This window comes from Falco punctatus (genome assembly GCF_963210335.1).
Source record: "Falco punctatus genome assembly, chromosome: 7".
Classification (NCBI taxonomy): domain Eukaryota; kingdom Metazoa; phylum Chordata; class Aves; order Falconiformes; family Falconidae; genus Falco; species Falco punctatus.
Window position 1 is genome coordinate 3204670 of NC_137587.1, and position 15236 is coordinate 3219905.

Below are 15236 nucleotides of genomic sequence, written 5' to 3' on the forward strand. Positions count from 1 at the left end.
CCTGGCCCCGGGGCGCCCCGTCATGGCGGGCGGCGGGAAGGGCGGGGGCGGCGGCCCTGTGAGGGGGGCTGCCCGCCCGGGCGGCGCTCGGCTGGCCCTGGGCGCCGGGCTGCGGCCCGCGTTGGGCGTAGGGCTGTAGCCGGTGTCGGGGCGGTCGCAGGGGGGGCTGCAGCGGCCGGTGCCCCCCGGGGCTGCCTGGTGTGCGGGGCAGGGGGTGGCACGTCCCCAGCCGCGCCGTGCCCTGGCCGTGGGGCCTGTGCGAGCCGCTTTCCCCGGGCCTGCAGCGCCGTTCGCCTCGTCCGCCCTGGCGTCCTGCTTCTCCTTCCCCGCTCCCACTAACCGCTCGGGCCCTCTGCCCTTCCTCTGGAAACCTTTGTGGAATAATCCGGCCCTCAGTGTCTCCGGTGAAACCGGTGCCTCCCCGTGCCAGGGTTGGCCTGCCAGGCTTCCCGCTCGGGACGCCAGGCCCCGGGTGCCACCCCGGTGGTGCTGGGGCAGGGCTCATGGCACGAGGCCCTGGCTGGCCCTCCCCTCATGGCTGCTTCCAAGTGACGTGGGACGCAGCTCCGAGGGCCAGCCGTGGGTCTGCTGTGGGGGTTGTTCCATCAGTGGGGAAAGGAAAGGCCGAGAGCCTTGCAGGAGGGAGAAAGCACATGCTGTAAATTTGTGCTCCCGCTTCTCCAGACCAGTACTGGGGTGTTTTCTGTCTCTGCCCCGGTTTTCAGAGGAGCTGAAAAAGTAATTGCTAATGCCCTTCAGGTACAATGAATTGCAGTGCTGGAAAGCAGACACTAGAAACTGTTCCACTGAATTTGATTTGGGGCCAATGCTCTGTTCACCTTTACCTGCATGGGGTCCCTGGAAGGTGGGCACCCGTGACAGGTACCTGGGTGTGGTGCAACCATGAGCATCCTTTCAAAAAGTGATGCAAGATGCTTATCTTGTCCTCAGAGTTAATCATAGCTGAGAGTATAAGCATCAACTTTGTATTTTACTGAAACAAACCCAAGCCTAACTCTTTGGCATAGATGCTCCCTCATTCAGTTAAATTCTGAGATTTTAATTCTGTTGTCAAAATAACGTACGGTAATGAAACACAGAAAAGGCAAACATCTGTCATACATTAATATTTTATACGCGGCATTTGCGCTATGTTTTTGGTATTGATATCCCACGTGCTGAGCATCTAAGATAAGACACTTTCCATTTGGGACCTGGCCGCCCCCATACTGATGGCAGGGCGAGAGTACTATATAGCACGGCTGCTGCAATCCTTTCCTCCCAAGCTGGAACGGCTCAGGGAGAATGGGGTGCTCGGGCAAGTGAGGTCATCACATCAGCAGTACTTTTGTTCCATTTTCCTGGTGCAGGGCAGCTTAGTAATGGTCATAGGATAGAAGGAGGTCAGACAGTATGATATTTACTCTTTCTTTTTTATCTCTTTAGGATTATACTTTTTTTCCTACTTTTTAGGGCAACATGGGCTTGTTTTCATATGCACACCAGTCTAGTTGCTGTAATGGTACCCTTCGCATCAGTAGTCAAACTAAAGTAGCTGAAAATATTTGTGGTTTGGACAAAAATCCTGGTGACAAGGAGGCATGGTACCTAATGGTATTTACAAATACCGTGGAGCTGATCTTCTTTGTCACAGTATAGCTTTACCAGACCTGGTGGCAAGACAGCTTTGTTCTGTGGTAGAGAAACCACATCCCATAACTAAGGCAGAGCCTCAATGTAATTGTATGTCGGACAAAAGGCATCATAAAAATAAGCCTAATATCCTGCCCACGCGTAATTATACTCCTCTGACTTTGCTGCATACTGTAGTTTGAAGAGTGCGAGACTGTAAATACATACAAGAGTATGTTTTCAAATTAGTCTCTCTGGCGTGCTCAGCGTACCGTACGAACAGCTCAGCGTACAGACCCTGAGCTGGGCACTGCGGGCCAGTGGCATTTCTTCTGTGTGTGAGTTGTGTACCATCTGCTCTTCTCGTCCTTAGTGAATAATAATTACAAAAATATCTGGCGATTCTCTAGAGAAAGCAAACTGTGTCATCAAATGATAAAAGTGCTGTGTTTAGTGTACTGTATTTTGAGCTGTATTTAGCAGTGGCACTGGCTCACCTTGAGTACTGTGTGCAGTTCTGGGCCCCACAGTTAAAGGAGGATGTGAAGGTCCCCGAATGAGTCCTGAGTATGGGCTTGTCTCGGTTGGAGAAAGGAGGCTGAGGGTGACCTCGTTGCTCTCCACAGCTTCCTGAGCAGGGGAAGCGCAGAGGGAGGTGCCAACCTCTCCTCCCTGGTACCCAGTGACAGGGCACATGGGCATGGATCAAAGCTGTGCCGGGGGAGGTTTAGGCTGGGCATTAGGAAATGTTTCTTTACCAAGAGCGTGTCAGACACTGCAACAGGCTTCCCAGATGGGTGGTCGATGCCCCAAGCCTGTCAGTGTTTCAGAGGCATTTGTACAATGCCCTTAACAACGTGCTTTAACTTCAGGTCAGCCCTGGAGTGGTCAGGCAGTTGGACCGGATGATTGTTGTAGGCCCCTTCCAACTGAAATATTCTATTCCATTCCGTTCTGTTCCATTCCATTGTAAAAAATGCTAACCGCGATAGCTCCAGGAGGGAAACGTGTTGGTTACTCTGCGTGTGCTCTGCACGGGGACGTTACTGCTGGGAGACAAACAGAGCAGGGACAGCAAGCGCAGATCTTTGCTGGAGGTAAGCTGGGCAGCAGCGTCAGAGTTTTCTTTGGGGTTAATACATAGGGCATTGACATCAAGTCTTTCAGTGTAAGAACGCTGGTACCTGGGGCCCTTTTTTCAGTTCCAACTTTTGAAATGTACCCCTTTTAAAGCATATAAAACCCCAAAGATATTAAGATTTATGTAATTTAACTGCTGTTTTGTTGGTGGTTCCTGATGAACTCCATAGATTGTGTCTCCAGTGGTTCTAACTTCTGCAGACCTGTAGATGAAAACGTTGATAGCTGTCAAGAAGGATCTTCTTCTGTAGTAGTTTCTCTTCCTGGAGATCAAGCCTTCGAGGCTCCAGAGGGAAGGGCTACATTCAATTATGCCTCTTGCTATTTTTTGTTAATGGGTAGAGTTCTAAAAAGAATGTTGTTTATGACAGAAGTGCTTGGTGACTTTAAGATTTGCTAATTGGATTGACGTGTATGTTCAAAACCGGATTTTGTTGTCTGTTGGTGGTTATCATTTTTTGTGTATATGTCATTTTGGTACTGGGGATGGCAGCAGCTGATACAGCGTTGTTATGGTTCAGGAGAAAAGCAGAGAGTTTGTGTCTTTGTTGTTTTCCCGAGTAGTTTTTCTATGCATTTCCTAATACGTGAGAAAACATGTAGGTAACTATAGTGCAAAAAAACCCCGGCACTCAGACCCTAAACCGCCGTAACTCAAGGAGTGGTAATGCACAGACGTTTTAGGACCCGTGTTCACAGCCAGCTGCGTGGCTGACTGGCCCTTAATTACTCAGCACCGTTACCGGCAGGCCTGCAGCACGGGCCCTGCTGCCCTGGCTGGCCCGCGGCAGGTGAGGGCCCGCGGCGGTGCCCCCGCCATGGCGCTGGGCTCTTCCTTCCCGCTTCGCTTCCCCACGCGGGTGTCGCAGTGCCTGAGCTGCGCTCGCCGCGGCCGTTGTCTCTGCCCTTCCCGTGCGTTTCTCAGCGGAGCTCCCGCACCGGCCGCCCCTGCTGGCGGGAGGCGCCTTCTGGAGCAGGATGTGGCCATCGGCCGCTGCGCGCCTGTCGCGGGCCCTTCCCCGCCGCTGGGGCAGGTGCCGCCCGGGCAGCCTCCCCGGAGAGCCGCCTGCGCTGCCCACGGCCTTGCGCGCCCGGGGCCCGGGCCGAGCCCCGCCGGGCGGGCTCCGCCGTGCCGCGGCGTTCCGTGCCGTGCCGCCATGGCCGGCGGGGCAGCCCGTCCCGCGGGGCCGCGCCGGGAGCCGCTGCCCCCCCTTCCCGCCCCGGTTATGAAACCGCAGGGGAGGGGCCGGGGCCGACCTCGGCCGCGCCGGGGGAGCGGAGGCCGGCGGCGCAGGTGAGAGCGGGGCGGCCCTGCCCGGCCGGGCGCGGGGAGCCGGGCCGCGGGGGTGGCCGCCGCCGGGGGGGCTGGCTCCCGGCCCGCCGGGCCGTGTGACACGGGCGGGGCGAGCCCCGGGACAGCCGCTCCCGCACGGGGGGGGCAGCCCGCGGCGGGAGGCCGGGGCGGCCGGCGCCTCTCCCCGGGGGCCTGGCGGCCTGGCTGGGCCGAAGCAGGGCGGGGGGCGGCCGGGGCGGGAGCCCCAGACGGTGCCGGGGAGCGGCGGCCTCGGGCAGCGCCGTGAGCTCTGACCTTCTCCCGAGCCCCATCTGAAGAGCGCAGTGTGAGCCGCTGGAGGAACAGTCAGGGCATTATGTGGTTTCACAGATGTACTTTGTGCAGATCCGTGGGTTTTCAAGCTTAAAAGTTCGGTAGAAGCACATCTGTCAAAACATACTATAACGCTTTAGTATACGTTCATTTCCATATGTGAACAAAGAAGAATTTATTGAACTTGTTCCCTTCTCCAGCGGAGCACAACAGAAAGCTAGTGTCGTGCTGATGAAAGAGGGTACAGGTATCATCACAGCTTCCAAGACCGCTGGGATGTGTTTCATTCCAGTTTTCCTCTCTGGCCTCCAGTTAAGTGTGTGTGACTGTCTTACCTTCCCTGCTTTGTTTGCTTTCAGGGGTCAGACAGAATGGCTCCAGTGAACCCGCCAAAGGACAAGAAGCACGAGAGGGCACATGAGCATTGGCCGGAAGAGGCAAAATCAGCTGGGAAGAGGAAAGCGGACTACAGGGAGCTAGGGAATGAGCCACAAGCAAAGAGGTTGTTTGTGAGAAAAACATCCAAACCCCCAGAGAAAATCGGTAACATTTCCTCAGATCCTTACTGTTTCTCCCAACCAGATTTACCCTAAATGACAGGCATCAACTAGTTGAAGAGGGTGAATGCCAAGAAGCGTGTTCAGGCATGAGTGCTCGTATGGGGTTATATATTGAAGCGATACACAGAGAAGTATTGGGGTAGTACATCCTCCAGTTATCCGTCTAGTGTGTGCGCGCACGCATGCGTGTTTCATTTCTGAGACTCCATACTCCCTGGTAGAAGTGTGCTCGCTTCTGAAGCTGAAGGTGCTGTCGCAGCTCATTTGCAGGTGGTTAAGTTTTGGGAATTCCTGAATTACCATATGTCCGCTGTATTGTAGGACGCACCAGTCTTGGTAATACATTGGGGTTTTCCCATGCAATTTTTAGTGCAGTTTCATAGCCGTAAGGTTGGTGTCCTACAGCGTTTCCACCTGATTCTGTGCATATTCTAATTTTTGCCTCAGTAAGAATACTTTCTCTATTTTCAGATTAGACGGGACTGAATTTCCTCTAGTCACTTCTTGTGCATTTTTTTCCTTTAGTATGTAATTTCAAAAAATCTTTTAAAGATTTTTGGCATAATGGGGAGAGGTGATAAATTTTCAAGAGACTGGGAATGTTAATGCTTTTGCATTATCAAGAAAGTTGTGTAGGCTTCAGTTACAGTAAGGACTATTGTCGTAGAGTCCTAGAATTGTTTAGGTTGGAAAAGACCTGTAAGACCATCGAGCCCATCCATTACCTCAGCCGTGCCCAGCCCACCCCTAACCCGTGTCCCCAAGTGCCACATCTGTGCGGTTTTTGAACACCTCCAGGGATGGTGATGCCACCACGTCCCTGGGCAGCCTGTCAGTGCCTGACCACCCTGTCCATGAAGGAATTGTTCCCGGTACCCCACCTGAACCTCCCCTGGGGCAGCTGGAGCCCGTGTCCCCTTGTCCTGTCACTTGTTCCCTGGGAGCAGAGACCGACCCCCCCTGCCCACAGGCCCTGTCAGGCAGCTGTAGGGAGTGACCAGGCCCCCCTGAGCTCCTTTTCTCTGATAAAACCTTTAATTACGTTGTTTGTTTAGGAGATGACTAGAGCTACTGCCTTGTGTGGAAATATTGCACACTTGCTGTAGATTTGGCTTTAAGGATCCAGAAATTACTCAAGTCTTTTTCAACAGATACAGGAGTTCTACCATTTTGTACTCAAATGTAGAACTCAAAACATTCTACCAAGTTTGGAGCCATTGGCAGTGCGAACAGTGGACGTGGAGGCAAAATACTCTGAAAGGAGTTCTGTGTGTAACTGTGGATAGTTAAAGCATCTTTTGTATTTAATTTAGTTATGTCATTTTTTTTGTAATTTCATGGCCTGATTTTCAGATTTTCTAAGCATCTGCAGCTCCTGTAAGATTCAGAAGGAATTGGATGTGGCTCGTACTTTGTAAAAATGAGGCCTATCATGTTTTTCTTTTAAACCTTTTTAAAAAAGATGAAGACCTTTGTAGTTGAGCTTTTCCATTCTGTGTTCCAGTTTTTATTTTTATGTGTTTTGGAAAAAACCCACATTTTTTCTCCTGAGCTGTGTGGAACAGGTTCAGTTTCTTGCAATTGAAACACCTTTTTGAAGGGTTTCTTCCAGCAGATTCTAAAAAAGCCTCTCAAGTTTGTTTCTTAATATATTAGCCTTCATAATAAAATGGAATTTGGAAAAAACCACCCTCCATTTCCTCTGAAGAAGGAACTGTGGGTGCTAATTCTTCTGTGGAAAGAAAAGAATGAGAATATAAAGGCTTTTATACTTACTTCAATAGGTGTGACAAGTGCTGGTGCTATGTTGGCATGGGAACAAAGAAGTTTAGTTCACACCTGTGCATATCTATGCTCCAGTGTTGCATTAAAGAAATACTTTGTTTAGGTTCTAATCATATAGAATGATCCCTATGTTTTCAGTTTTCTGTTTGTTTGAGTTTTTTTATAAATATCCTTAAATGAAGACAGCATTTTTGTTTCTTGAGTAATCCATGTGACATTTAGATCCCTTGGGGTGTTACAGACCATTTCTGTGGGGAGAGTTAGATCACAGACACGGGACTGAACAGATCCAGTTTGATCTGTTTTTTACATAAAGGTCCTGAAGATGAAAATTTGGAACATGAACAAAGTGTGGAAGCATGCTGTACTCTCAGCAAAAATCACTCTGAACAGAAAGGTTTTCAGGCGATGAGGCATCAGCAAGTCTATTATCAAAAACAAAACTCGCAGTGCTGTGGGCAGGCTGCATGGGCCGCACACAAGCAGATGGAAAATTCTGATTCACAAGCAGGCATTTCAGGAACCGTGTGGGAACTCATGCTGCTACGCTTGGGGAATTTTCAGGTGTTGATGTTTCTGCTGGTCACATGTCTGACCTTCCCTTTGCTGTACTCAGGGGCTCACCATCTCCCATGGTGTGCTTCCAAGTTTCTGGGGCTTTGGATGGCTTCGTTGTGTTTTGGGTATGAACTGCTCAAATTGTATACTGTCCAAGAGATTCACCACCTGTGGCGTTGCTTTATTCCTCTCCTCTTGTCTTTTTGATAAATCTTTGGCAAGGAGAAGGAAGGTTTAACAAGAGAAAGCATACATAAATCTGTAAGAGGCTATCTTCCTAACTGCGGAGGCTGCCGTACCTCAGACATGTAAGAATCATGTAGAGACTTTTATCTTGTGGCTGAAGCTTTTAGTGGATGTAGCTTGAAATGCAGATGTCTTCCCATGGTGTTCAGTGAATGAGCGTGGCAGGCGTTGGCTCTCAGTAAGTTCTACGCTTCCTTTCTGGCAGGTTGGAGTGGCGGTGCGTCCGTGGTGAGGAACAGCAGAGCCCTTTTCCATCAGCTGGAGCGGCAGTGCAGCATCGTTCATTATGTCTACCAGAACATGCTGGGAGGCTCCATTCGGGCACAGCTCAGGCAGGTGAGGAGTTTCTCCTTCGTGACCTGTTGGCTATCTCAGCTCCCTACATAGAAACATCTTCACCGCAAACAGGGAAACTTCACAGGGGCTTAAAGTTGCTCCCATACACGGTCTGTGACTCCAAGCCTTGTGTTTCTTAATCCTGTCAGAGGCAAGAGCAGAGATGGCTTTCCCTTTCCATTGACCTGGCCCTGTCACTCCACATTTTACCCTCTGTTAATTCTGTGCTTCCTTGAGTCAAACTGGCCCACTCTACCAGCTGAGTTATTGCACAGTGCTACTTTTGCACACTGATCCAACTGTTTTGTCTTACTATTTTTGTATCGTACCTGCTTTGCTAATCATGTCAGGTTTAGTGTTGATTTTTCCTATTCACAGACATACTCCATCAAGTCCGTAATGTTTTCCTGTTTTTCAGAGCCATGCTCCTTCTTTCGTTTGAAAATTAACTTTTTCTGTAACATCCATAGGTGAGAAGCACCTGGGCTGGCTTTATGTTCCGGATGATTTATCTATTTTAAGTATGCAAATGATAAAGAAATCACCGAGCTCATCCAAGCAGTGCCTGTTCCTCACCTGAAAAACAATACAGTCATGTCATGGTTCAAGTGTTCTGTTCACTCCTTCCGCTGTAGAGTTGAGCTGCAGGCACTTTGGGTGGAGAACCATGATAGTATATCTCTGGGTGATACGTAATGTTATGGGATGCTCAGTAAAGACATAGTCATAAGTGCTTTTACTGGTGTGGAGGCATGTTCTTCTCCTTTGTGAATTATCCTGCCTTCTCAGCTCAGCCCACGAGGCTTAGCTCCCCCGTACATCATTTAAAGGGTGCTCTCTCTCAGGTCTCTGTTGCTTTCTGACTGCTGCAGCTGATGTGGTCACAGGCTGTCTCCCTTGGGGACAGCGTATCCTCTTCGTTCTACAGAGAGACTTAGCATTTTGTGTGAATGTACTAACGCTGATGGCAGTTAGAAGGTGTTAGCACTCCTCATTCAGAGAATCCTGGGGATCCCTGCAAAAGTCATAATTCTCTTTATCTTTTCAACAGTGTCTGCAGCTGCCCTTTCTGCGCTCTCTTGCCTCATACCGCCTCTTTCGAACGGCAAGTCCCTTTGACAGGAGAGTGACATGCCTGGAATGGCATCCAACGCACCCCAGTACTGTAGCTGTTGGCTCCAAAGGTGGAGACATCATCCTTTGGGACTACGAAGTACTTACTAAAACCTGCTTCATCAAAGGGGTAAGCCTCTGGGAGGGAGGTGGAAATGGCTGGGAGGGGAAATGGGAGTACCACCAAATACTGCAGATCAAACCAGAGGTCTGCTGTGGGAAGCACATAAGGGTCTGGGGCTGCAGAGCAGCCGGCTGCGGGGCAGCGCTGAGATGCAACAGCACGTTTGTTCCCAAGTCCCAGACTGTTCTAGTGCTGGGGAGAACTGAGGCATGTTAAGTTCATGATGAAGCAGTACTTGGTGTGTGCTCAGGGGAAAAATAACACAGCAACTGGGAAAACAGTTATCTTAAAGGGATGCCAGGAACAAGTAGGCAGAGAGGGCCTGTTTGGTTTACGTCTTGATCTTCCTCTGCTCACCTTTTATTCTGTGTCAGGTGAGGAAACATCTTTGAGTGGGGAGAAACCAAGTCCCTTTATCTAAGTGAGAAACTAAGGTAGAGTGAGTGGTTTATATAGCTGGCGTGCCCCCTTGTTGCTGTATTCAGCCATTCCCATTCTGACAGGGGCTCAAAGCCTGTAACTTTTATTCCCTTTCTAAATTAACATAGTCACGTACTGGGAGGAGGTCTAGCCTCCAGAAATTCCAGAGTCCTCCTTTTCGTAAATAGTGTGGTGCCAGCCAGCCAGGGAACATGTTGCCTGGGGACTGGAGGAGCTGCAGTTTTGTCCTGCAGGAGGGCAGCTGTCTAGACAGCCATGGCATGGGAAGACATGGTTGTCTTTGCCTCCTTAAAGGGCTGTGGTGTGTTTCGCTGACGCTGTTAAGGACATAGCTGTGAATGCAGACTTACAGAACACACTTTTCTCCTTCCCTGTCACTCAGTGGATTTTTCTTTTGTTCATCCCCTTCCTTGTAGATGGGAGCTGGAGGGGCCATCACAGGAATGAAGTTTAACCCTTTTAACCCTAGTCAGCTGTACACTTCGTCAGTTGCCGGCACTACCACCCTGCAGGATTTTAATGGCAATACTGTCCGGGTCTTCACCAGCACCGAGAACTGGGAGTAAGAAATAACAGCAATGCTTTGGGCCTCTGTGTCCTGCTGGCAGGGATGCTACAGAGAGGGAGAGAGAGAGAGAGATGTTTGTCTCTGATCTGTGGGAGCTGGGCTTCCTCTTCTCCACATATATGTCCTTTATCCTCTGAATTCCAGGGAGGCTCACTCTCCCTTTTTAATTTTCCCTGAAAAGGGGTGGTGGGTAGGAGAGAGCTTTTCTTCATGAAGGGGAGGGACTGTGATGCTGCTTACATCCTGCTGTACGTGGGAGAGTGTGGGGGTACCAGCGGATTTCCTCGGCTGTCCATTCTAAACCTCCCATAGCTTTGTGCCCTGGGGACCTTCTAACTTCCTCACCTGTTAGCAGTGCTGCTCATTGTCAGATGGTTTTTACAGGACAATTTGTAGTCCCCTCAGTGCTTCGCCACAAATACCACTGACTTCAAGCAGTGTGTGTCATAAGGGTCACCCCAATTCGTCCCACCTAACTTATGGTACTTATCTAAAAGATCAAAATTAAAGAGTCTGGGCTCCTTCCATAATGAGTGGAAAGAGGAGATGAATTGCTAGAGGCAACTTTGTTTGCCTGTGCTTAGAATCACCCTCTCAGACTGTTGCTTTTTCTGTGGACTCGTGAGGAACCCTGAGCTCTTCAATTAGTTACTTCAGTGCAGTGCTTTAAAGGTAAGTAAGGGAATTTGGGTTAGTCTCCTCTTTACCTGATTCTTTCTGGATGGCAGCTTTGATGGTTGGTTTCCAAATTGGCTGTTCCAGCCGCAGCCTTGTAATAGGGCGGAAGGTGAACCCAAGCAGTGCTGGGGTGACTGGCCAGGTGAGCAATGGGGGGAGAGGCTGGGTCTGGGGACATGAGGATCTCGTATCCTAGCGGGATGCCTGTCACGGCAATGAAGCCTGGATTTTAACGGGCATGCCACCCTCCTCCTGCTGTGAGGACAGGCAGGCGTTTTTTAATCTTCATTGGCTTCTTGAAATCTGGTATTTACAGTGAGACTTTATTCAGTAATACCTGCTGCGAGCAGCAGATGGAGCGCACTTCAGTATCAAAGAGTTTGGGGACTCACAGCTGTCATCCTTCTTTTCCATCTTTGTGTAGGGTTTCCGCATTTCCTCGCTAGACAGACTGGGAGAAAAAAACATAACATCAATATAACCTAACACTGAACATAAGGTTCCTGTGCCATTGGGTTACTAGTAGGATTTCTCCTTGCACCACTCTCATCCTGCCTGCTGGTACCTTGAGAAAGACCAGATACAGCACTGGAAGCAGCCTGTAAGGAACTGGTGAATGAAGTCTCTGTGAGAAAAGCTTAGTGCAGGGCTGTCATGGGATTTTGTGTGGTTTCTGCGTGGAACGGTGCTGGTTTTGCTTGTGATCTCCTGGTGTGAGCCAGGTGGTTTGCTGCAGATTAGTCCTACGCCCCTAGCAGGAGCAGCAGTGCTGCAAATGAGGTTTGCAGCCCGTAGTGGGGTTGAATTTACAGGCTCAGAACGAATGTGCTCAGCTTGGAAACAGATTAGGAAAAAAGAGTTGTTATGTACGCGCCCTGTCAGAAAGCAGAGCATTGCACGTAGGGAAACCGGCAGCGTGTTCCCAGAGATGGGTGTTGTATTAATCTCTAACCTCGATGCCTCTTGGCTTTGTGTGTATTCCAGAAAGGGCCAGGAGATTCTCTCGGAGACATCAAGTTCAGCCCTTATGAGGCAATGAAGCTCTATGTGGCATCAGGGGATGGCACCCTAAGCCTGCAGGACCTTGAGGGCAGAGCGGTGCAGGTGATCTCCCGTGCCCCGGACTGTGGCCATGAGTACCACAATGTTTGGTGAGGAGGGAGCACCGCAAGGGTGATTCTCCTGTTTGCTGGTGTTAATGCTGTGCTGCTGCTTGTGCTCTCTAACACCTTCATCTCTGCCAGCGATAGGGGACTTGTGGTATGAATTGATCCTGTGAGGGAACTTGGGGACAGGCTCCTGGTCCTGACCTTAGTGCTGCAGGGTGGGTGACAAGCTAGGCAGCCGCAGGGTGCGTGGGCTTTCACAGTAGCTGGGCGTGCTGCCTGCATCTTCTGGTGGTGCTTTCTGGTGACACCATCTCTTAAAGTCCAGATACTGACATTTTTTCACTTCATAAAGTGTGAGGTGAGAAGAGCAGGATAACTTCCTCCTCATCATCGTCGTCAGTGTTCCGTTTTGTCTTTGTCCAGCTCAGGTGGCCCAGGAAAGCCACAAAACATTTTTGCACAATCCGAGTTTCAGGTTATCAAGTTTACCCTGCTGCCTGTCTGGAGGCTTCAAGCTCAACACGCTTTGAATTCTAGAATAATTTATCATTGCAAGTGATGCTTTCCCAACAAGTTCCCAAAAGACCCTGGCTTTACTCTTGCTGCCCTTCCCCTCCCGGCAGAGCTGGGGTTAAGCCATAGGTCTTTATCAGATAAGTCTCTATTCAGTTTTGTTTCCTGGGGCATAAAGTTAAGACAGTTTGATGTGCAAGTTTCCAGTCTAAAGCTTTTGTCTTTTTTTTACTGCTGCTTCAGTGTTTTGTGGAAAATGTCATTTTAAAGCTGTTTCAGTACATTTGTCGATGTCACGAGGGCATTCTGATCTTTCCCAAGGTGCGTCCAGTGCAGGCACCAAGTGGCTCTTTAGCCTCTATTATGTTCCACTGTCCCAGTGTGTCACACTCCTCCTAACGAGCACTTCACAGACAACTAGAAAGTTACTTGGTATTCAGTCACCGACAGAAAGCGTTGCTGATAAGCCATCCCCCTTCCTGATACTGAGGCCCACACCATCAGGCAGGAGATCGCAGGGACCATCTGATGCAGTCTCCCATGTCAGGGAGGAGAGGGGACCCAGAGCTCGGCCGCCTTCCGAAGGCGGCCCTGATTTTGTGCCTTTCCTTCTAGCTGCTGGTACTGCAGTGTCGATGTCTCCGCAAGCTGCCGTGCGGTGGTGACGGGTGATAACGTGGGGAACGTGGTCCTTCTCAGCACTTCTGGTGAAGAGGTTTGTATGGCTCCATGCAGCGTCTCCTCTACGGGAATCCTTGTGACTCGTGTGCTTTCCTCCACTGGAGAGAGAAAGTACCCTGCAGCTCAGCAGACGGGTGCAGCCATTGTCTAGGTGGTGAGAAGTCCTCCACTTCTGTTTGTCACACTGTTGAGCGTAATGGTAAAAATCCCCAAACGGGGGCTGTTGTGTGTGACCCCTTCCTTAAGAGTATTTGCTCCTGACCAGAGTAATTACAGGGTAACCTGAAGACGTGAGCACCCTCTGCCACCAGCCTTCACAATTCCAGAAATTTAGTGCGCTGGTGGGAATCCTTTGGGAGATACTGCTTTGATGTATATAGCCTTCCATGACCTTGGAGTAGGTACGCAGCAGTAATGAGCAGTGTTGGGACAGAACTTGCACTGCTGCCGTGAGACACGAGAGGGCAGGCAGAGACACAGGCAGAGACACGAGAGGGCAGGCAGAGACACAGGCAGAGACACGGGAGGGCAGGCAGAGACACGAGAGGGCAGGCAGAGACACAGGCAGAGACACGAGAGGGCAGGCAGAGACGCAGGCAGAGACACGAGAGGGCAGGCAGAGACACAGGCAGAGACACGAGAGGGCAGGCAGAGGCAGAGGCCGAGGCCGGCTGCGCCTCCGGGTCTGGCCTAGTGCAGGAACCCTTGGGAGCACAGCCTGCTGCACCCTCACACCAGAATGACCATTTCTCCTGCCTGTAAGTCTGCCCCCCAGGGAGCTGCGGCCAGAGGCTGCGTAAGTGAGTGGGCAGAGTCAGAAGTGCCCCCAATGACTGGTGCTTAGTCAAGGTCAGTTGCTTCCTTTCCGTTTTTTTTTCTTCTAAAAGAATGTGACGGTCTCTTCTGCACTTGGGAGATAGCCATTATTGTAGGAAGGATGGGCCAGCATCACCTTTTTGATTAGAAATAATTTTCCAGCTTTGGATATAAATTCTGAGTTGGTATCTGTTTGTTGTCCTTAACTGAAATATTTCTCCTGCCCTCACGTTTCTTCACTGATGTATTTCCAGAAGCCAATTGTATCTCCTCTCACCTATTCTACTAAGATAAACAAAGCAAGCTCTTTTTTTGTCTTCTCCCACAAAGCAGGCCCTTCCTTTTTACTTTTGGCAGTGCATTTTCTGTACCTGTTCCATTCTGTTTTAATCTTTCTGCACGTGGAAGACTGGCACTGCATGAAGTATCCTAGATGTGGTCTTTTTTCGTACAGTGGCACTAATTCTTCTGTGAACCAGGGACTGTGTTTTCCTTTCTCATAGCTGTAATAAATTGGTGGATCAAAGTTCTCCTAGAATTAAATAGTTAGTTCCCAAGGTCATTCTTCTCCTTTTTTGTTTCCAGTGGATAAACTCTTGGTGCATTTTAGGAGTTTTGTTACTCTGTAAATGTGAGACCTCTTTACTCTACACTAGTAGATCATTATTCCATTTCTTTACTCCAGACCTTGATTATTTTTTTCTGTTTGATTTTCCATTTCCTCTGCTGCAGATTTGGAAGCTGAAATTACACAAGAAGAAAGTGACTCATGTGGAGTTTAACTCCCGATGTGAGTGGTTGTTGGCCACAGCGTCTGTGGATCAGACAGTCAAAATTTGGGACCTCAGAAACATGAAAAACAAAATGGATTTTCTTCATGTGCTTCCTCATGACAAACCTGTCAATGCAGGTGAGTTAAGGATTTAATTGCATGGATTTCTGCGGAGTCTGCTCAGCTCAGCTCTTGCCACTGTGGCAATGTGAGCTTCTGCTCAGACGAAGCTGCGCGGTAGCTGGTGTTAAGGCAAGAAAGGCACTGAGAACGTGTGGCCTGAGGAGGGAGGTGGATGGGGCAGCTGCGGCACAGTCGTGGCCTTGTCTTGAGAGGTGAGCGTGGAACCATCAATGGTGGCTGAGATTAGAAACCTGAATTTATTGGGGCAGTTCCTTTGACAAAAGCAGAGCATGGGACTCAGACCTCTGTCTCTTGGGTAGTTTTAGGAGTTAGTAGAAGTCCAAACTGCAGGTGTCTGTCTCCAAATTTTCCACTCACTTTCTATTTCAACGAGCAAGTTCCTTTCTTTGCAACATCTCGTTCTGTGATTCTAAA

General features: G+C 49.8%; 1 protein-coding gene across 7 annotated transcripts in view; it reads left to right on the plus strand.

Moving 5' to 3' along the window:
• Positions 1-15236, plus strand: part of DDB2 (damage specific DNA binding protein 2) — a 48969-nt gene that overhangs the window by 30746 nt on the left and 2987 nt on the right. For 2 of the 7 annotated variants that reach the window (XM_080395756.1, XM_080395758.1), the window contains exons 2-7: positions 4738-4921; positions 7733-7863; positions 8915-9106; positions 11772-11938; positions 13025-13124; positions 14639-14816. In XM_080395756.1, coding sequence (XP_080251882.1) covers positions 4750-4921; positions 7733-7863; positions 8915-9106; positions 11772-11938; positions 13025-13124; positions 14639-14816 — 940 coding nt within the window. In that variant the 5' untranslated portion in view covers positions 4738-4749. Of the gene's footprint in view, positions 1-21; positions 2730-3934; positions 4067-4093; positions 4626-4737; positions 4922-7732; positions 7864-8914; positions 9107-9957; positions 10104-11771; positions 11939-13024; positions 13125-14638; positions 14817-15236 lie in introns of those variants that run through there. The other 5 variants (XM_080395757.1, XM_080395760.1, XM_080395759.1 and 2 more) reach the window with 5 other exon arrangements.